Here is a 23,213-nt window from a genome sequence, read left to right as displayed (position 1 = left end):
GCCTTACTACTCCCTTCTATACCATAACCTGGTACTTGATCTCAATGTGGTTCACCATGTCATCATGGTCGTCTCTTACACCTGATCAAACAATCCAATGAGCAATTACTGAAGCCACACTACTTCACAACTTGCCAAACTAGCTACAATATATTCAGCCCTTGCAGTCCTGAGTACGACAATTGTTTACTTTGTGCCCAAGTGGAACCCAAACTCAATCATCATCCTGATGTGCTCTTCCTGTCTATAGCACTGTCTACCCAATTTGAATCTGTATACCCCTGCAGTTATTTCCTTCACTAGAACCATTACCACAATTGCTTGACACTGAAGCAGATCCTATTGTAGCAATCTCACTGCTCCCTCTGACTTCTGCCACACTTCTAGTTCTAAGAAGTAATGAATCCAACGAAGATCCTTCATCTCAAACTCATACATCAACTCCTTCTGACACTGAAGCATGGCTTGATTGTCTTGAACAAAGTGTAACTAGGTTCGGTCTTCATAATGACATGATCTTTGTAAATAATGTAATAAAAGAGAAAGACCCAAGGGTTAGCTCAGTTGGTCAAAATCAGTGCCTTGCCGTTCGGGAGGTCACAGGGTCCATTCTGCCCGAAGCCCTTGGGGTTAGGCCTTGCTAGTGGGTCGCGGGGCTAGATTCCCTTCGGGGTCGATCAGCCCAGATTTTTTCGTGGACGTAGCGACCACCCGTTGACCAAGGTGTCCGTGAACCACAGCCAAAAAAAAAATGTAATAAAAGAGAATAAATTATTTTTGTATGCCTTGCTACATGCGTTTCATGAGCAAGAAGTGTCATAGGTCAAAAGACTTCTTCTTGATGTCTTTGGGATTTATTAATAAAGTCAAAGACTCAAGTCATGTATGAAGGAGCTCTTTAAGAGCCTATGTAAAATATATTCAAGTCAAAGCAGGCCTCCAAGACCAAGATCAATCCTCCATTAGCCAGCACAAGAAGACTGTAATCAAAACGTTAAGAAGGATATCATGTCAGCTCCAAAATGAATTAAATACATAATTAAATGACATGTCAGCTTGGATAAAAGACATGTCGGTTCACAAGTTCAAGTCGGCTCATTTTTGGAGCACAAACCACTATAAATACCTGTCTAGGGTATTCGCAAATCCAAGGTACAGAACTCGATTTCTCTCTCTCTAAAATTTCGCATGTATAAAGGAGCAGATCCACATTATGAGAAGATAATTGGTTAAAGGGCTTGATTGCACCTCGGATGGGTATAAGGTGCAGGTAGGCTAGATCTTGATGGATAGAAGGAGCAGAAAGGACTTCGGATGGAAAGAACAGTAAGACAGTCTCGGCATAAAAATGGTCTCAGGACTTCGCTAATCCTAGATGTCTCTGCTCTTTCGGATAGTACCACAGAGGTATAGTCTTGGCATAATGAAGAGTCGCAGTAACAACAATGACAAAGATGATCAATCTCAGAATCATGAGAAGAAGCAGTAATGACAGTGAAAGAGGGTAACACTCTCGGCATAATGAGAAGCAGTAACCATTACAGTCTCGGCCTAACTAGAAGGTAAGGATCTCAGTATCGCAATCTCGATATGTATGTGATGGAAAGAACCTTGGAACCCTTACTGTCTTTGCATAATCTCAAGTCTCACTGTCTCAGCTTAAGAGAGATCACAATGATCCTATAATTGCAATCTCAGTCTCAGCATATTTATCATAGAACACACTCAACATGATGATGATCTTATCAAAGGGTACAATGATGATCCAAATGCAGATGGAGACATGGTGCAATAGTCATCATGATGATTGTCATAATGAAGACATAGAATCAAGGTCACAGTAAAGATCTCAATGAAGTTAAGAGATCTCAGTGACGTGATGAAGAAGCAGTAATGAAGATCTCAGTGATGTTGTAGTGATGGCTTCAATGGTGCAGCAATGAGGATGATCTCAGCAGTGACAGAGCAGAGGATTGATGTCTTGGTCTTGGAGAGGCAGAATGTGTCAAGGGTCATGGTCTTGGTATTCATCAATTGGAATCTCTATAAGAAGAATTTTTTGTGGGTTTTCCTCTCCAAGAGGGAGAGGTTTTGGCCCTGGCATAATGCCAAACATCTTGTGTTCTTGTCTCTTTTGTTTTTGGTAGCAGTTTGATGAAGTAAACACACACACTAATAATGCAAAGAAGATCAAGATAAGATAAAGTGTAAAAACACTTCACAAATTGTTATCATGTTATGAAGAATCACCTTAATTCCAAATGCCCTAGATTCTTCAACAGATTTCTCCCTCTATCACGGAAGAAAATCCTCCTGCCATTGTTGCTTCCTTTGTCATATGAGTCCTTTTTCTCCCGTCAAACACAAGTCATATAATAACAATATCAACCAAGACTAATCATATATTCATCAATACAACAATACCAAGCCCAATGTGTCTGCTTGTGATTGTACAAAGCATTCTTTGGTCTACAATCATGAGAATTCCTCTCATGTACATCAAAGCCCTGAGGTAGCTCTATGTACACTTCTTCCTCAATTACTCCATTGAGAAAAGTGATCTCCACATCCACCTGGTGCAATTTTCAAATTAATAGAATTGATAATAGTTCTAACAAAAGTGTACCTGACAACTGAAGCAAACCTCTTGTCATAGTCTTCTCCCTCTTTCTAGGAGAATTCTCAAATCCCTCTTTGTACTTCTTTATGTTGCCATCTACCACATATTTGTAGATCCACTTGGAATTCGCCACTGGCATTTCTTCAAATCTCAACACAATCTTCATTATGGAATCCTTCAAACTTGTTGCCTTGCCTAATCCCTCTAAACTAGGAGCTCTTTCGGTCATCAGGCATGGTTCTAGATGTTAGTATAGCTTATCCCGACTCTATACCTTCCTTCTGAGAGAAGCCATGAGCGACAAAACGAGCCTTATACTTTTCCGCACTTTCATCAACTGCATGCTTTATCTTGTAAAGCCATTTCGAAATGACAACTGCTTTGTCATGGGGTCTAGGGACCACATCCCAAACATCGTTTTTCATGATGGACTCATATTCCTCAATTATAACATCCTTCCATACTTGATGCTTGACAGCTTCTGCGAATGACGAAGGCTCATTTTGGATGATCGTGCTCATGATGGTCAAGTATCCCTGATACCTAGTTGGCTTCTTACCTTCCTGGAAGGTTCCCCTGGGTGCAACGTGCTCTTCAGCATCATCAAGTGTCCCCCTTAGCCATGAAGGCCTCTTCCTAGAAGAGGAAGCCTCTTGTGGAGGGAGATCAATAGGATCCATAGGTTCTTCCACATCAGGCCTCGTCTCATCTTCCTTTTCCTTTGGTTCCCTGGTGTCAGCTTCTTTAGATCCCCTTTGAGTAGGAAGAATGTCAACTTTTCTAAGAGCCATATCTTCGTCAAAGGTGACATCATGGCTAATCTCGATTTCCCTTTGACCAGCCACATAGATTCTACAGCCCTTAGTGTTTTCACTATAGCCCACAAAGATTCATTTCTTTCCAGATGCACCCAATTTATTCCTCTTCTCCTTCAGCACACGAAAATATACCAGACTTCCAAAAATTCTAAAATGAGATACGTCAGGTTTCTTACCAGTGAACATCTCTTCGGGAGTCTTGGAACCCAATGCTTGATGAGGGCATCAGTTTTGCACATATACGACAGTATTCGCAGCTTCGGCCCATAGAAACTTTGGAAGTCTTTGATCGTGAAGCATAGCACAGATAGCTTCCACAATCGTACGATTCTTCCTTTCCGCCACACCATTATGCTCAGGAGTATATGGTGTTGTAGTCTCCCTCTTAATGCCAGCGTCTTTACAAAAGTCATGGAACTCATTGGATTCATACTCAATCCCATTATCAGTCCTTAAGATCTTGATTTTCTTTTCGGTTTGATTCTCGATCAAGGCTTTGAAGTGACGAAACCAAGTGAACACTTCATCCTTCTTTTTCAAGAAGTATATCCAAGTCTTGCGAGAATAGTCATCTATAAAAGTGAGGTAATATAAATATCCTCCCAAGGAGTTCACAAGCATCATACCAGATATGTCTGAGTGAACCAACTGCAATATATCAGAGGTCTTGCTTTGGCTTGAGGGGAATGGTCCCCTTTTGAGCTTCCCTTCGACACATCTCGGACATACACCTTCTTGCTCTACTCGAAACTCGGGCATCCCTGTCACCATCTGTCTTGCATTGGGTAGAGCTTTATAATGAAGGTGAGCAAACCTCTGATGCCATAGTTCGGACTGAAGTGATGTGTCACAAGACATGACACCCAGCGGACTTCCTCCGACCTGATATAATGAATCGACTCGAAACCCAAGAGCGAAAGCTTCTTTAAAATTCTTTTTCCATATGTGTACCTTGCCATCGATGAAGGTTACCTTGTAGCCTTTGTCTTCCATTGCCGAAACGGACACCAAGTTCTTTTTGAGATCAGGTACGTATAGGACTTCTTGCAAATGAATTGTATTACCCTGATTCAATTAAAGAGTGACATTCCCTACGCCTGTCACGGGATATTTTGCATTGTCCCCAAGAACAATTTCTAGGTTGGTCTCCTTCTCTATCAGATTAGAGAGAGCATCTTTGAAACCAGTGAAGTGCCTTGAGGCACCACTATTAATAAACCAATTTCCCAGCGTGTTCGGGGGAGCAGTAGTGGAGAAGGCCGCTGGTAGACAATATTCATCTTGCTTATTGTTAACAACATTAGATTCGTACCTAGAGTTTCTTGCCTTCTTGAAGGGTTGTCCTCTTCCTTGATTTCCGACATTTCTTTTACCTCTGCCATTGGACCTGCCATTCCTTTGTTCCTTAAGAGTGATTTTGGTCATTGTCATAGTGTGAGTCCCTTTTATCAAGGCACTCCCTTGCATAGTGGCCCATTTTATTGCAATTGTAACATCGTCCTTTTCTTCCACCCTTCAGTCCAGCATTTCCTTTGGATTTAGCCCCAGAATTGTTTCTTCTTTTAGCATGAGAAGAAAAGGCAGAGGGATGGCCTTTAAGTGCGGACATTTCTTGCTCTTCCATCCTTGTCTCTTCTTGAATACATCTAGCCATCAATTCCTCAAATCCTAGGATGACATTATTGTTGAGAAGAGTAGTCCTGAATATATAGCATTCAGGTGACAGTCCTCCAAGAGTTGTGATAGTCATTTCCCTATGAAGAACTACTTCCCCAATAGATAGGAGATCATTCTTGATCTCGGTGATCCTTAAGAAATATGCCTGCATACTCTCATCTTTGCCCTTCTTAATTTCTTTCAACTTATTTCTAAGGAAGAGAACTTGATTTGCATCATTAACTTTAAATAAACTCACCAGTCTATCGTAAATTTCCTTGGAGGTTGTCAGCTCGGAAACATAAGCCACCAGGCGTTTGTCAATAGAGTCCCAGATGATCTTCCTTGCTGTGACTTCTCCCTCAGACCACTTGCTTTTGGCAGCAGCGGATGCATTTGATGGAGGCACAACAATATTGCTTCTCACATGGTCCAACACTTCCTGATCTTCTAAAGTCAGATCGAGAGACATCTTCCATCCGTGATAATCAAACTTCTCACGGAGCTTGTCTTCAACGAGGAAGAGTGTTGAGGACCCCATGAAGTTTTTAGGATAGCCTTGCCAACCTTCTCTTCGGTGATTGCTCTTGCTCTTGCTCTTGCTTGGGCTTTGTCTTCACCTCAGCTCCGATACCATGTTAAATTATGGTATATTCTATGCTTAGAGAAGTTTACTTCTTTTTTTCTTATTAGCCACAGATTAGTAATCACATATACATTAAGTAAAGTGCAAATAGAACATTAAACGATCAATAGAAAACAAGCCAAGACAAAAGACACAAGATGTGGCGGCTAGCCAGGGACAAACCCCAATGCGAGGAAACCCTTTGATCAAATTTTCTTTTAGCTTCAATAGTTCAGCAGAGAGAATTAGTACAAAATCAGAATTCTGTAATTTTATATCAGCAGCAAACCCTAGATCAGCAAAGTCAAACTTGGTCAAACGAGTTGAAATTGACCTCCAATATGCTTGGTCAATTTCTGGTCAACTAGCCCTCAAACAGCCTGAAGAAACAGCCCTTGAACAACCCCAAAAACACAGTCAAACCATTGTGGACTGAAGTCAACCTGCTGCCCAAAACTAGGGCAGTCAACGCTGGTCAAACCTATGGACGGATTGCCTCGATTTTTGTGCCAAAATCTGCAGCCTACGTAGGAGAGGCAACCACACCAAAACCGCCCTTGATGAGTCAATGCTTGGTCAACGCAGGTCAAAGAATCCTTCAGCACCTTCTGCATCCTCCTTTCAACGTCCCCCTTGCCCTAATGCGTCCTCCTCCTTCCCACGTGTGAGCTGCTCCTTGTATAATCCAAAGCTAAGGAGACAGAGAGAGAAGAATGAGTGAGATGACATAATGAGAAAATGAATCAACCTCTCTTGTATTTATATGATTCACTGGGCATGTGTGCCACACATTTAACTGCTGGCCAACCTTGACAATTTGTCAAGTAAATACAAATAAATTCATATCTCCATAAATACTTGTCGGAATCAGATGATCTTTAGATCAATCCTACACCTCTCGACGAGGAATCTAGGAAAAATATCAGCGGCCATAAATGAGGTGACCCACATGGAGTTTGGCCCTAGTTGCAAATTTTAACAGCGTAGAAAGCCATATCACTGTTTTTATTGTCATTTTTACTGCCATTTTCTGTTGAGTGCTTCTACAAACCATATGCCTGTTTCTAAGGGAATTTAATGTGATGAGGGGAATGCTAGTATATCCAAACCTCACCAAACTCAATGTAAGTGGTCTTTAGAGATGTCTGACTTCAGATCTACACAAAATATTGACAACAAGAGGTTCTGCAAAATATGCCTGAATTGCCACTAAAGGCCATATGAAATTAGCTGTGGCCGTGCATCATTTTGTACAATTCAATAGAATGCAAAAAATTATGTTTTTGTTAAAAAAATAAGTAAGCTATATTGCTAGTGCCACCAGATAGAATGATAAACAGCATGGACAAATATTTCATTTCAAATTCTAAAACACTTAAACTTCTATAACATGCCACAAAGCATAGCCATAAACACAATACAAATCATTGGATGTAATTAATAAGCCTTATACTGTGATTTTTTTCCAAGAAAAAGAAAAGTCTTTTTATTTGAGATAAACAAAAATACAATGCTTAGCTGCTCTAGGCACAGTCCAAAAAATATCATTCCAAAAAGAGCCGCAGCCTTCATGATATCAAGTATAATATCTACCAAGTAATTGAAAACATGCAGAAGACTTAACAGTCTCATGTACTGACAAATTACAAGTTCAAAAGTAGTTTGGAAATCATTAAAAGAAACTGTTGTAAAGGCACTGTATGGCCATCTTGCACTTATTCCAAACAACCATAAAGATCAGGAAGATGAACTCCTTTTGAAAGATAATCTGCAATCTCGTTGTGCTCTTTATAAATATGAATATAGCTGACCCAAAGAAACTGATTAGATATTTCCTTTAATTGCTGTGCTCGTGGAAGGAGAGAAATATTTTGTACATGAATGCTTCATTTTATCCAATTAAGAATCATAGATGAATCACCCATGAACTGAAGCTTATCAATCCCTCTGTCCAAGAAAGATTTTAGTAAGTAGTCTCCATTCTATATACTAGTCTCTTGTTTATGCATTTGCATATTTATTATTTTCTTGGCTTTTTGTCAATCACTGAATCCTAAGATGGTTTGCAAACATTTGTACCCTAAGCCATGTACATTTATTGAAACATTTTTGTAGCAAGCTAGAACAAGAGCATTTTAATTATTATTTATATGAACATAGAAGAAAGCATGAGGCCAATAATGGCTCATATGGATTTGAGGATAATCCCCAGGTTTTAGAAAAGCCAGTAGGAATTTTCAAACACTATATGAAGAAGAATGGAGAAACCAAGGGAAACTAGAATAATAATAAATGTGATAAAACCAGAACAGGCAAACAAAAACGACAGTGGTCTTCTTGCACACACATTAACAATTCCATACCTCTCACTGCAAGGTACAATTTCAAATGTTGTGATTCGGCGCCTGTAATTGTGAACATTCAGTGCGTCCATCTTACAGAAATTCCTGAAGTCATGTTCTCCCAAAAACTTACTACAGGCAATTTCCATTCCCTGATATCCATGGACAAACCCAAATAAAGAGAATCATTTCTTTCATTGCGTCAGCTAGAAAATATTTAAATGAAATGTAACATTCTTTTCCATCCTAAAACAAAATTTAAGTATCTAATTATACTCACACTTATATCGAGGTTCTCACGGAAAAAGAAGTACTTATATTCTCGACTCAAACAGCTAAACCTGCAAATCAATCAGTAACCTATTTTAAGATAGCATCAGTATGAATTTCATATTCTTTTAAAATCTTTAACAGGCATGTTGAATCTTAATGACCAAAACTATGAAGTCAACTCTGGACGAAATTTGAAGGCAATGGTCTAATGAAAATTTCATACAAGTTTGAAGATTTGATCAAGGCACAATTCCTTTTATTAAAATATGAGCAACAACTCTAGATGGAGTTCCAAAATCTGAACTGAAAGGAAATAAAGTATGATGGACAATATGGAACATTGTCATTATGTTACAGCTGACAAAATGTCAACAAGAAAATAGATAAATTGACCCTGAATTTCATCACGGTCTTCCAAATGCCATTCAAGATGAGAGGAAGTCGTTTACTTTCCATACAGTAGAAGAAGCTTGGCAGAAAATGCTAAAAGTTGCACAAAAGAAATTCAATCAGAGAAAAACAATGGAGAGCATCAGGTTCTAGCAGTATCAAAAATTGGGATGAAAGTGGATATTTCCAAAGCCCAATGACTTGTGAACATGAAAACAATAAAGATTTTCAAAGATGAAGGGCAGGACGGCCCATTATTTCACATAAGTATAGACAAGATGACAAACAGGACATCAATGTGGACTATGTACTTGAGTAAAAGACATGATGGAACAAGGAAGATGCAGATGGAATAAATCCACGAAAATCATATCCCTAAGAAATCATCCTTGAATAATATTTTCATTTTAAAGATGGAAAGAAAATGTTTTGGCCATATGTTATATAAAGGCTAGACTAGCCTAAAATGAAAGTAGAAATTGTATGTACCTGAGTTAATGTTGATGTATACATGATGAGGCAAGTTTGTGGTGCTCTACTCTCAAAGCAATGAGACGTGTTCGTTCAAGTAATTAAAGGACAGGATGCACTAACGAGTTGGAATCGCCTATGGTGTGATTTCACTTAGGAGGAGCTTATAAAGAGCTCATCAGTGGCAGTAACAGTTGTAAAACTCAGAGGCATGAAGATGACGAAAACGTGGCCCTAGGAGGAAAGGGAGAGACCAAGAAGGGCTCGAATAAAGGGTTTGAGGGAGAGAAGAAGAAAAAGAACTTGAGTAAAAGCAAGTGCTTTGGTTGCGTTCAGCAAGGACAGTATGTCAGCCAATGTCCAAATAGGAAGAAGGGAGAGAAAACGAAGGGGAAGTGTCATATAGCAACTTTAGCGGACTTTAAGGACTTATCCTTGAGGCTATAGGATGAGTTTGCTTTCATAGCTTGCCTCTCTAGCTCTACCTCTGCAAGTGTCTGGTATATTGACAGTGGAGCGTCATGTCACATGATGGGAATTAGAGAATAATTTTCCAGTTATCAGGAGGAGGAGATAGGCTTGCAAATTCAGATGGGGAACAAGTCCAAGTGTACTCCTTTTGGGAGAGGGATTGTCATCGTTCAGAGGGACTCAGGCAAGAATACTAGTGTTACAAATGTGTCGCACATGTCAAGCTTCAACTACAGGCTTGTCGACACTCTTAATAATGTATGCAAGAAAACGTGGCCCTTAAAGGCGGGAAGAATGGGCTTGGACTATACTCTTGTTCCCTTGTCCCAACCAGGGGGTTAATCTTATATCCTAATCTCATGGGATCTCCACTATTGGCTACTAGCTTTAGGAGTGACACTACATCGGAAACCTTAATTTTGGTTGTGTTGTCCCTCTTCCCAACACCATATTTCTTGCTCCTCTCTACTCATTATAACCCCTTTTCACACTTTTCTCATCCGGGTCCACATTTGTCCATTGGGTCCACAAGGTGTTAGCCCTCCCTCCCCTTGTCCACACTTAGGTCAGGCCTAGAACGATGCCCTGTAGGTTAATGCAGCTAAAAAGAAATATAAAAGCATAATTTGGCCACTTACAACAGGAAATATACAACATGCAAAAGATGGTCGAGACATAAAAATTTAGCACATAGGCAAAAGCCAAACTAGAGCTCTACCCCCTATTATCATGGTCATCACTCTGGTTCCTAGGGACCTTATGAGTGCCCCTTGCATCATTTAGGAACCCATGATTGTCCCAACCCCTAGTGGGCAATGAATTGCCCAACCTTAAAGGGGTAATCACTACTACGTCATATGCATCATGCTCTCATCCCCTCGAGCCCCGACCAGTGAAATCAAGAAAACCAATAAAAGGCAAAAGGCATATGAAGAAGGGTGGAAAAACAAAGGCCAAGGTAACTCATGTACCACGATTTCTCCCTCCTACATTCATATATGCAAGAAATCACTAATGTCCAAGGGGTTAATGGAGTCATCTTTCTCAAAGACCATACACTGTCAAAGATAATGTCCTTGAAAAGGATTGGTGCTATCTTCAATTTTACTTTCTAAGGAACCTTCTTCATCAAACTCCTTATCTTGCTTCCATTCAATATATCCCTTAATGTCTTCGCCAATGATCTCATCTTGAAGATCTAGAAAGAGATCCTCTTATTCCTCATGATCCTCCTTATGTTCAATGAAAGCTTCCTCTTGAAAATCAATATCTAATGTTGGGCAAGTCTAGTCCTTAGTTCGATTATGCTCTAGAAAGTTAGCAAAGAATGCTTCAACTGATGAAATACTCCTAGGCTTGCAATTATACAACCATGAGTCATGACCTTGAAGGGACCTTATGAACAGCAATATAAGCACATCATGATGGACCGCATCATCTTTTTTGGTATATGTAGAAAATTTCACTACATGATCGACTTCAGAAGATGGATCACCATCAAACTTGGGCACCTCGAGTATTGTGCATAAGGTGACATAGTTCAGGTACCCAGGAATGCTAGTGATGTCCAAAACGGGAATTTTATCAAAGTAAGACACTCTATTAGGTTTCACATATCAATCATGTAGAAGTTGCTAGGGCGAATTCAAAGATGCCTTGAGAGATGCCTACTTCACCCAAGAAGCATTGACTTTGAGGTTCAATGAAAAACAAGGGCTTCGTTCTTCCAATGGAGTTGCCAGAAGAGGATATATATTATCGTTAAGAGAATTACTCTTTAGATATTTGCCCAAGGAGGTAGACCTACTTCCTCCCTGGCAACGGCGCCAAAAATGATACAACGCAACCTAGCAAGGCACTAGGAAGGGAAATCCTAAGGGACAACTACTAGACTAGGTGACAACAATGGGACAATGACCCACTGTCACCTCAGTCAAGGTCCCCTGCGCTTTACGGACTTTCACCGATGGGGGGAGTCCCAATAGAAAGGGAATCACTTCGAATGAATAAATCAATGATTTAGGTGTGATATGATTCCACAATGCCCATTCAAGGAGAAATACAAAAATGGCTCAATGCTTAAGGGAAGCTAAATGCTCTCCAAGAAAGGCCTGGGAGGAGATCAATACTTAGGGTTTGAGATTTATGATTATAATATGTAATCCTAAGATCAAGACTCCAAGCGATTGGATATGACCTCACAAAGAAGCTCAATCTAATGTTTTAACACTTCAAAGCAGTTCTTCGCTTCCTTTTAGAGAACTATGAAAGACTTGCACTAGACCTAGGGTTTTATGAATAATCGTGGGAAGAAATACTTCTAAGGTACACGCCATGTCAAGGCGGAGGAAAAAGAGATTCTTAAGATCTATTCCAACGAATACTAAGCTCATGCAACCCTCAAAGAAGCCCCCAAGGTGAGAGAGAAAGACCTAGGTTTTCCCTCTTGGAGTGGCACCTAGGGCAAGAGATTTTATAGATGAAACTCAAGCGGATGCCCACCAAACATGGAGCATAGGTAGCCTAGACCCTAATCTTGATGTATGGGCCCTCGAATTCCCAAAAAATCACCTCCCTAAAATTTCGCAGCAAGCCCTAGATTTATGCCCTACCTTTAGGTGACCAAAATTTAGGAGGGAAAAATATGAAGAAGAGAAGAGTTGATCACTATGGAGTCTTAGATGATTTAAAATTGACCAAAACCGTCCTTAAGGAGGCTAAATATTGATGCCCTAGCAACCAACCTTTAACATTTACCCACTCAAGATTTATGCAGTTTTACAGAAGAAAGACAACATTTTATCCACTAAGAACTACTGTCGCACAGAATGTCCACGCACTGCGACAACGGCTCAGATTGGGGACTGTCACACTAATCCCCAATCACTCTGTTTGAGTTGTCTCCCAATAGCAGACTAAGGGGGTAGACCCTACGAAAATGGAAAGAGGAAAGATTAGTTGGGAACCAACCAATCTAGGAGACACAGCTAAGCAACCAATACTTGTTTTAGATTGTGCAAGATTTTAAGGATTCAAATCAATTTGAGGGAAATGATATCAGTGCCTTGTGGAGTCAACTATCTTGCGAAAGAAATAAAGTCCAAGTAAAGGATGGGAAATTGTTGCTGAATGATTCGATTGTCTTGTATGTAGATGCAAAACATAAAGCTATGTGAAATGCAAGGACTTAGTTAATTTTAGTTAAATGAGGAACTAAAATATGAATTATGCTTAGTTATATTTTGAGTGTTATTTCGCTTAAGGCTCAAAAAAATGATGATCGTAATGTGAAAACAAGTACTTATACCAGCAATATAAAATGTAAAATTTGCAGAAGTAATTACTGAAATGTACAATAGGACTGAAATGTAAAATGCTGGAAATAAAACACTTTAAATTCATAAATCCATTTGTATGAGGTACTCAATCAAAGATCATTAGATGCATTAGTAAAACTCGATTGGTCCTATTTGCATAAACATATAAAAACAAATGAACTTCAAAAATTAAACTAAATGTTTTAAACTCAGATCACATTAATGAAATATCAGTCTAAAATCTACTCTTAAATCAAATGTTAATGCCAACAATATTTTCTAAACCAGCAGTCCTATGACCATGCAAAATTCAGATTTCTTCTATGTAAAGCAACAAAAACTTCACTTGACAATAACTAACAATTCAGAAAATTTCTGAGTTTAACTATTCTTGATGTATTGATGCATTTGATCTAAAAACTCAAAAATAAATTACTGAACTGTAGTAAAACAATGTTCAGAAATTAGCATGCAAAAAGTTACTAAAGATAACTTCTATTTCTGCAATTGTACAGCAATAAAAAATGTAAATTAAATTTGTTGCTAAACTCCAGCTAATTGCAAATCTATTTCAGTATTACTCTTACTTTCAAAATGAATAAGGAATGGTTAGAGGGTGTGCACCTTAGGGGCTTGAAGCCACTTGGAGGTATGTTGTCCAAATCACTGGAAATCCTCCAATGTCAAACTCAAAAAAAATTTGTGTGTTAAAAATTTTGTGAAAAAAAAAAATTAAGGAAATTTTTAGCGAAAATTTGTGAGAAATTTTTAATGAAGAAAGGGAGGCCGAGAGTGAAGGGAGGTCGAGAAGTGTTAAATTTAGGTATGTTCTATGCTTAGAGCAATTTATTTCAATTTTCATAGTTAGCTCAATATCTTTTCCAGATTAGCAATCACATCAACATTAAAGTAAACTGCAGATAGAACATAAACATAAATCAAAGAAGACATGCCACGACAAAAGGACACAAAATGTGGCGCTAGCCAGGGACAAACCCCAACGTGGGGAAACCCTTGATCAATTCTTCTTATATGTTCTTCAATAGTTCTGCAGAGAGAGAAAGAGAGATAGTACATTTACAACAGAAGTCAACACTTCGACTTTCTAGATAAGAGAATCGATCATCTCTACATGAGATCAGTTGAAGACATACTGCTTCAACTGATTCTCCAAGGTGACTCCTTCACATATCATTGCGCTGCATCTCGTCTATGTGCTGCCCTCACTGTGCTGCATCATGCTACAACATCATACCATGTTCCTGAGCTGCACCATGCTGCTCCACTGTTGAGTTGTACCTCATCACGTTGTACACAACTTGTTGCTCTTAATCATCATGCTGCACACATCATGTTGTTGCACTAGCTATCACTGCTTTATGAGATAGGTCATCAACATTCAGTGCTCTTCCTTCATACAGTCAACAATGCAAGTCTTCAAGGTGAGGCTCTACCACTTGAGCGATCCTTAGATCAAACTGTGTTGTTGGCTATGGCCTACGGCCTAGCCCAGCAGCAAGTTAAGCCTATGATTATTGAGTCCAACAAGATTGACTCAATTTGAATATACACAAGGACAGTTTTCTTCATTGTAATGAAAACATTATAAACTGTCGTCATAAACAGCCTCATCGCTGCACTGTCACCACACTTGTATGACACAGTGTTTGATGCTGTCATGATGACTGGTTAGGGCACTTCTTGGTTGTAGATTAGGGATCCAAACAGCCCTAAAACAGCAACCTCTAGTTCCTCCTTATTGCGGATTCTACTGCCCCTCAAGAATAACATTAACTTGCCCAAACAGTCCTTAAATAGGCCACGTTGTCACCTACAACAATGTGCCATTATGACAGTGGCTTAGATGACTGTAACAGGTCTCTTAGAGCTGTGTATTATGTCTTCTTACTGTGGAATAAGGGTTGCACATAACAGTGGCTAGGGCATCATCCTAAATTGTGTCTTAGACCTTTCCTTGACAGTGTTTAGGAGGATCTTATTCAAGCAACATATAGGTCCTCCCTTGACTGCGTATAAGTCTCCTTTAGGATTGCAGATTAGGGCTCCTCAACAGCGGATAGATTAGGTCTCTTTTGACAACGTTTAGTCCTCCTTTGTGCAGCATATAGAAGCATCCTTCAACTGCGGATATAGGGTTGTATTTAGACCTTCTTTTGCTGCATGGTAGGACCTGCAGTAGGGCTCCTTCCAACTGTGGCTATGCCTCGTTTGTGACTACGGCTAGCGCTTATTAAGGCCTCCTTTATACAGTGTATAAGGATCCTCCTTGACTGCATCTATAGCGCCTGCGTCTAGATGTCCAACGTATAGATCTCTCCATGGCTAAAGCTTGATCTTCATTAGGGCAGCGTAGAGGTCTCCTTCATGATAGCATATAGGATAGGGCATCCTCTAGGGCAGTGTATCCTCTTTAGGTCTCTCCTCCCACCAAAACCCAAAGACAAGTGGAGACGAAGAGATCACCAAGAGGATGAGTGTCTAAATGACTTGAAGTCCTCCTTTATTTATACTAAAACGTTGGGTGCAAGTGAGGTTTATTTGGTTGTTGGCCGACCTTGACGAATTGTCCCATAACACAAATATATTCATATCTCCATGAATACTTATCGGAATCGGATGATCTTTATATCAATCCTACACCTCTCGATGAGAGGGATCCAAGAAAAATATCAACTGCCATTAATAAGATGACCCACATGGAGTTTGGCCCTAGTTGCCAATTTTAACAAGAAGAGGGAGGTGAGGATGCCGAGAAAAGGAGGGAAAGGCCGAGAGAAAGAGGGGAGGCCGAAAATGGAGGGAGGCCAAGAATGAAGAAGGAAGGTCAAGAATGGAAGGGAGGTCGAGAAAGAGGTTGGAGATGGCCAACGCGGGGCCTCAAGGCCCTAAAAAATTTGCCCACGATCTTCTTGAAATTTCTCTTTAACTTGCAAACAAAATGGGGATACCCTCAAGGGTCTAGATCTATCTCCAGAATCCACAAAAATTGTCTGCAATCTTCAAGTTTGTTCCTGCACAAACAAAAAATAGCAAACCCCAGAACATGTATATACAAAAATATGAAATACCCAAAACCCCAATGAATTAGAAATTTGATATTTACAAATCTACAATAACATTCTATAGATCTAATAGATTTGCATATCAAAGCCCTCTATTACATAGATTTAAACAAATTTTACACAAATTTTGAAATAAATTTGAAATTCTAAAGAGGCACAAGCCCAAGAAAAACCCTGCAAATAAAATGTTTTATAAGGTGACTTTAGAAATTAAAAACAATGGGCTCTTTAGATTCTGTAATCTGAGAGTTGGTTGATCCAACTAAGGATTTACCCAAACGCCCAAAATCTGAATGATAACTTCTGCACACTTAGATCTGATTGTTAGATTAATAGAAATTCAAAATAATCATAAGATTATCAAGCAATAGAGATATCTGTTATTTCTATTAAACCAAAATGATATTTTAAAAAACCCAGAAATTTCTGCAAGATACATGTACACATCAATCCTCAAAGGCTATTAACCAGCAAATGCAAATAAAAACAGTAGTATTAAGAACAATATTACCACAAAAATCTAAAATAAGAACACCATGGTCTGAAACCCCAAAGTCTTTGTGTTTTATTAACCAAAAAAAAGTTACAAAAACTTTTTTACAGCAAATACACGATTCAAAAATCAGATCTAAATAATGGAGAGAGGCCTCTCACTTATAGAAAAAGTCTCCAACGACTAGTTAGCTTGATCCCCGTCAAAGCAATCTCAACCATTGATGAAGATCAAATGATCTTTTAATCAACACCATTGAAATAAAGTTATTTTTTGAGGAAATTCGAATTTCAAATTTTAATTTCCTTTTAATTAACTCAAAAATGATTATTTTGAGTTAATTGTCGCAAAAAGTTCACTTTGACTTAATTACTATGGCCCAAGGGTTCAAAATATCTTGAAATTTTCAATATTCCCTTGGCAAGGGACCTCCAAATATTAAAAACTTTAAAACCCACGAATTTTAAATGTTGGAGAATTTAATTTTCCTAGGACCTAAATTAATTAAATTTTTGGCTTTAGCATTTTAATTTATTTTAGCCAGAATTTTTAATTTAGTGACTCATGAAGGGATTATTAATTTTTCCAACCCTCTAATATTTAGTCATGATGTCTAACTATGAAGGACCATGCACTAAATATTTTTTACATGAAATATTACATTTCTACACATGAAGGGGGAACACCCGTTCGTTATAGACCCTCAATAATTACCCATTTCTGCGACACAAAATATGATCTAGTAGGCTAAGTGACTTGTAATAAAATAATCTAACCAAATAGTTAGAATTATTCCCAAATCACTTTTACAGAGACTCGATAAATAACACTAGGACTCATTTAAAATCCTGACGACAAAATCCACCCTAGCTTTGGGGTGAGGCTGGAGGGAAAAACTCTACCGATCATTCGTGTTTAGAAACACACATGAATCGGTGAGACTAAAAACCTCCTAGGATAGAAATCATCATCAGAAAAATAAATTTACCTAGGTTGTTACATACATTTGTCTTACTAGGATCATTTACATTACAAAATGCATAATGGGTTTACAAAACTCCAGTGTACATATAGCTGATAATGATGAATCTATGGATCATCTAAGTGCTCGGACATGATGGAAATCCATGCGTGAAAAAATGTACAGCTATGGTGTAGTTGACATGGAGTGGTCAACAGGAACATTCATCATTTGCCATACAATGAGTAACATATGCAATTGCCAACCAATAAGCTTTCCAAAAATAATTTTCAACAACTAGAGCACAATAGCAGTAACCTAGTAGGCCAGTTGCAACAATTCCATACATTAAACATAATTCCAATAAAATATTCAACAAGAAGCACTTACAAGATGACAATATGATATATCCATCCACAAATAATGAGATCGTTGCAGAGAAGATCGAAAACTTCAGCTTCAAATGTCAAAATGCAGCAAAGAATCTCCAATAATCTCTAAAGAAAAAGTGCGAGTTCTTCTAGAAGAGAAGAACCCAAGTGATGATGATGAGTTCTCAGAAATGAGACTCACCTCTATTTATATGAGTCTCTCTAAATCAAATTAGCCTAATGAGCCCCCAAAATTATAAAATATATGTGCTAAAAACAAGTCTTGATCACAAGCCAACAAAGTACCTATCACAAAACTTATGAATTAGCCATCGATATGCAAGTTGAGTTGATGACGTAATGATGATGTAGCATTGTTGGAGGGCCATGTTGGGTCCTGTAAGTGCCATGATGAGAGAGAGGCTTCCAATAAAGATGAATTGGGGGATGGCCCCTAATTTTCCATGCAAGTCATCATGTGGTGCCCCAAGTGGGTTTGGGGCACAAATGTTGGTCTCATGGGTCTCTTGGTGAAAGATAAGACTATAGGTTCTTTCATATGAGGGCTCTACTGATGGTGCCTCCCCTCCCAAGTCTCAAAGGTGAGACAAACCTCCTCTGGGGCCTTAGATCAGGTTCCATGATCATGCTAAGTTGGTCGGGGCACACTGGTCCAAGTGCATTATCTTGCAAATAATCTGTGGCAATGAACAAATTGTTGAGGTTGCTGAGGGTGCCCATGGCATGAAACAATGCTCTAACACATGATGGAGTCCCATGGCTCTGAACGCATCCCATAGGGGTGTCAATATGATCCTCTGGTGGGCTTGGGCCCCAAATAAGTTGCTCAGCCCATGATGAAACCACTTACCAATTACATATAAGATCCAATGTACTTCCTCACCACCACGTACAATAATTCATTAGCGCATCTAAGTGAACCAGGCTTGTTAATCAAGGGCACAAATGAGACTTCACATTGGGCTTCCCTTCACAATTTGGGGCTTTAAGCTTGTAATAGTGTTACCTTCTTAGGTAGGAGCGACTAATAAACAACCCCATTAGATGTTCCCAACCCAAAAGGAGAAAGACAGGTCCAAGGTATGTCCTTCAATTTATAGGGGCCATGTGAATAATGATGACATGGATAGGGACACAAGGGTCTCAAACCCAAATGCCATGGGTTCAAAGATGGTAATGATGAGGGATGTCCACATATTTAGGTGTATGAATGGAGGAGGGAGAAATCGAGGATACATGAGTTACCCCAGCCTTTGTTTTTCCACCTTTTTTCATTTCCCTTTTGCCTTTTCTTGATTTTTCTTTGTATTACTTCTCGGGGCTCCAAGAGATAACAGCATGTTGTGTGTGAAACAGTTATTTCCCCCTTAAGGTGGGGTAGTTCATTACCCACCAGGGGTTGGGACGTGCATGGGATCCTTATTGATGTGGGGGCACTCATAGGACCCTAAGAACCAGGGTGATGCCCATAATGATAAGGGGTAGTCCTCATGTTTGGCTTTTGCCCGTGCGCTATTTAAATGTCCCAGCCATCTTTTGCATTTTTTAATATTCTTTTCTTTTGTTTCTTGCTTGTGACCATGATATGCTTTTAACGTTATTTTAGTTTCATCAACCTCCGAGGCAACATTTCCAAGCTCGACCCAAACATGTGGACAAGGGAAGGGGGTGTACCAATGCCTTGTGAACCCAGAGAGAGAAGATGATGAAATAGGGCTTGTAATGTGCGGAGGGGAGTGAAAAATCTGAAATGGGAAAACGGGACCACGCTACCAAAATTAGGTTTTCCCAAGTAGTGCCCTTCCCGAAGCTGTAGGCCAAAGGGGAGATCCCACAAGACTAGGATTGAGGATTAACCCCTCATATAAGGTGAGCAAACAAAACTACAGTCAAAAGCCCTCCTTCCAAGTCACCCAATAATCCATGCCCAAAGTGCCCAAGGAAAAACAAGCATCAGCACCTGATTGCATAATGAAAAGCATACATTTAGGATTGGATTGCCCACATTCAAACATATGCTCTCGACAGATGGGCAAGCGAACATATGACTGGCTCAGGGAGCGGAGATCAAATGGCACACTAAATTGGCTATACTGGTGGCTGTCAGGAGTTGTTCGTTGTCGATTGAAGACAAATCTAGAAGAAAAATTCTCAAATGGGGTCGCCCATTTTTGGTGGGAAACAATTCTAATCCCGTTCTCTTTTTTTCCATGTAACATTTGTGTTTTTTATATGTTGAATGAATCAGGATGTTCTCTTCTCCTACTCTTTCCCATTCCTCCCTAATTTTATTGTGGCCAACAATCTCAAGCTATATGTCCTAGCCTTATCTTGTTGGTTCCATTTTTTTCTACGATTATGGTGTTGGGAAATAGAAGAAGAAGAAGTGATGAAGATGATGAAGAAGTGGGTAGCAATGGATTAGGATACCCTGGAGAAGAGGAGAGGGAATACCAAGAGGAAGAGGCGAAGGAGGATAATGGGAGTGACAATGATGATGGAAAGAAAACCAGGGTAGACCAAACACCCTTGTGGTAATATGTTACAAGGCTTGGATGAGGGAAAGGGGGTGGAACAACTAAATTTATATGTCCCCATTGCAAATCTACTTACACTATTCATATACCCAAGCCAAAAAACATGTATGTGGGAAAAGGCCATGGGGTGGAAATAAGCATATAGGAATCAAAACGTGTGCAAATGTGCCAACACAACAGAGATTCAAATATATAAGGGAAGAGGAGGAAGCACAATACAAATCAAAAATATCAAAGGGTTAATATGACACAAATAGAACACATAAATCAAGAACTCCATCGGCATCCACCCATGGTAGTGGATTCGTAGCCTGTTGATGGAGGACATTTTTGGTGGTCTCCCCTGACGTTGATAGAGGACACTTTTTCCCATCAACACAGCCACAGGCACAGACATCCCTTTAACGTGTAGAACAATATCATAACTCCTTGATCAAGGTTGTAGGGATGACATGGATGCAAAAAAAATCTGATTTCTATTTGCATGTGACTCCTTGATCAAGGTTGTAGGGATGGCGTGGATGCAAAAAAAACCGATTTCTATTTGCATTTGGCATACCATTCAATGTTCTTCTTGTTGAGAATTCAATAAGGCAATGAATATGTTAATTCTCTTAACTTGATAACTGTTTGTGTTACCTTTTACTTATTAGCTTTGTTCGTTATTATTCCAATGTGCAATACATCAAACAGCGACCAAAATAGTAAGAACAGTGCCACAATATATAGGCTACAAGCCAGGGCCAAAACCCCTCCTCTTGAGGGGAAAACCCATAAATCTCTTCTTTGTCTTTCAGATCTTTCAATTACGAATACCATGACCTAGACTCGGACAAATACCCTCTAAGATCAAGTCTACCATGGCCTCCTACTGCAATATCTTCGACCTCCCAATAGATCTGAAATTCTGCTCACAGCAACTATTGTTGCTTCTCTAGGAGACTTCGATCTCCCTCTAATAGCCTTCCTCTTGACTTCGCTTGCCTTGACTTGAGTCCTAGGGCTGTTGAAGAAAGTGTAACTAGGTTCGGTATTTACAAATGTAACTTTGATCTTTGTACTTGTCAAGAAAAAGGAACATTATTGTTGTAAATTATAAGAATGAGTTTCTTGCTCATTCCATAGGTCTAGGAAAGTCAAAGAGTCAAAGACATGTAAAGAGCTCTTCTTGAGCACATATGTAAAATGTATACAAGCCTAGAACAACCCTCAAAGACAAGCACAATCCTCCAAGACAAGCACGAAGAAGTCTGCCTGCAAAACGATGAAGAAATCAGTTAAGTCGGTCTCAAAATATATATTGAAGAATAGTCATGTCAGCTTAGTTAAAGTGACATATCTATTCATGAACTCAAGTCGGCTTACCCATAGGACAGACCACTATATATACCCAATAGGGTTTGCACAAAAGAAAAAGGATATAACTCGGATTTCTCTGAGATTCTTCGTGGGTACAGCTACAAGATCTCGGACTATTAAAAGACAATTACAGTGAGAATGATTTCGCAATCTCAGAAGGCATCAAGCTCTTCGAATGGATGACACAGGGTTGCGGAGGAGTGTTGCGCCCCCCTCCCCTGATCCCGCTCCCAATCCGTGCTTCGAGTGGGAGCGACTCGGGAGCGGGTCGGGAGCGCCCTTGGTTATTTTGGGAGCGATGGAGGGAGCGTCGCTCCAGGAGCGATTTTTCCAACCGGGGAGCGGTCGCTCCTGACCACTCCCCGATTGGAACAATCGCTCCCGTCCGTCGAAGATCGACGCCCACGCAGGAGGGAGAGGCGATGGCGGCGTCGAGAGAAGGAAGGGGAGGGAAGGGAAAAAAAGGGAGGGAGGGGAGGGGAGGGGAAGGGAGGGGGGAAATAAATAAACCCTCTCCCTCTCATTATTCATTTCATTCTAAATTTCTAAGTGTGAGAGAGTGAGAGAGCAAGAGAGAATTTGGAGCAAGGAGAGGCATCCAAGGGGAGATTGAAGAGCTTGCAAGGGGAGATTGGAGGCCAAAGAGGTAGGATCTACACTCTAATCTAGCAAATTTTTTTATGTTCATTCCTAAATAAGTAAATAAAAAATTTTCTCTATTTCCCATTCCCATTCCATTTTTTTGAAGATTTGAAACTTCAAATTTCAAACATTATGGTTATATTGCTTGGCATTTTCTTTTTCTTGGTTCCTTTTTTGGTTATTATGGTGTTGGAGAGTAGAAAAAGGAGGGTTGAAAATGAAGAAGGGGGTGAAGAAGTGGGTTATAGTGGATTTGATGAAAACCCCAGAGAGGAGTAACTTGGTGAGGAGGAGCTGGAGGTGAGTGAACATGAGTCAGCTCAAAAAACTAAACTAGACCAAACCCCATTGTGGAAGTATGTTAATAGGCCTGAAGCAGGGAAAGGGGGTGGAACCACTAAATTTCACTACCCCCATTGCAACAATAATTACACAGGTTCATACACCCGTGCCAGAAAGCACCTCTGCGAGAAAAGGCCATGGGATGGAGATAAACAAATAGGAATCAAAACTTGTACAGGGGTGTCAACAGTAGATAGAGCCAAATACATAAGGGAAGAGAAGGAAGCCCAATCAAAATCTAAAAAATCAAAGGGTTTCTTTGAACCAAGCTCACAATCACATGCACAAAGAACTCCTTTAGAATCCTCCCATGGCAGTGGATATGGAGGCACAGGGTCACCAAACATCTCTTTAAGGCGTAGAACCATATCAGATTTCCTTGATGAAGGGTGTAGGAATGATGTGGATTCAAAAGTTTACA

General features: G+C 39.7%; 1 protein-coding gene across 5 annotated transcripts in view; it reads right to left on the bottom strand.

Annotated features, from left to right (window-relative positions):
- Positions 1-23,213, bottom strand: part of LOC149246828 (Pseudouridine synthase family protein) — a 362,779-nt gene that overhangs the window by 89,355 nt on the left and 250,211 nt on the right. For all 5 annotated transcript variants that reach the window (XR_016266560.1, XM_089458033.1, XM_089458032.1 and 2 more), the window contains exons 10-11: positions 8,342-8,402; positions 8,083-8,213 (exon numbers count right to left, since the gene is read on the bottom strand). Coding sequence is in view for 4 of the 5 variants with exons in the window: in XM_089458033.1 (XP_089314159.1) it covers positions 8,083-8,213; positions 8,342-8,402 (192 nt within the window). In the remaining variant the exon portion in view is untranslated. The remainder of the gene's footprint in view (positions 1-8,082; positions 8,214-8,341; positions 8,403-23,213) is intronic.

Source organism: Pinus tabuliformis, chromosome 7, assembly GCF_031772625.1.
Source record: "Pinus tabuliformis cultivar Carrire ecotype Pingquan chromosome 7, CPIR1, whole genome shotgun sequence".
Taxonomy (NCBI): domain Eukaryota; kingdom Viridiplantae; phylum Streptophyta; class Pinopsida; order Pinales; family Pinaceae; genus Pinus; species Pinus tabuliformis.
Note: the sequence above shows the minus strand (reverse complement) of the source record. Positions and strands in the feature narration are given on the sequence as shown.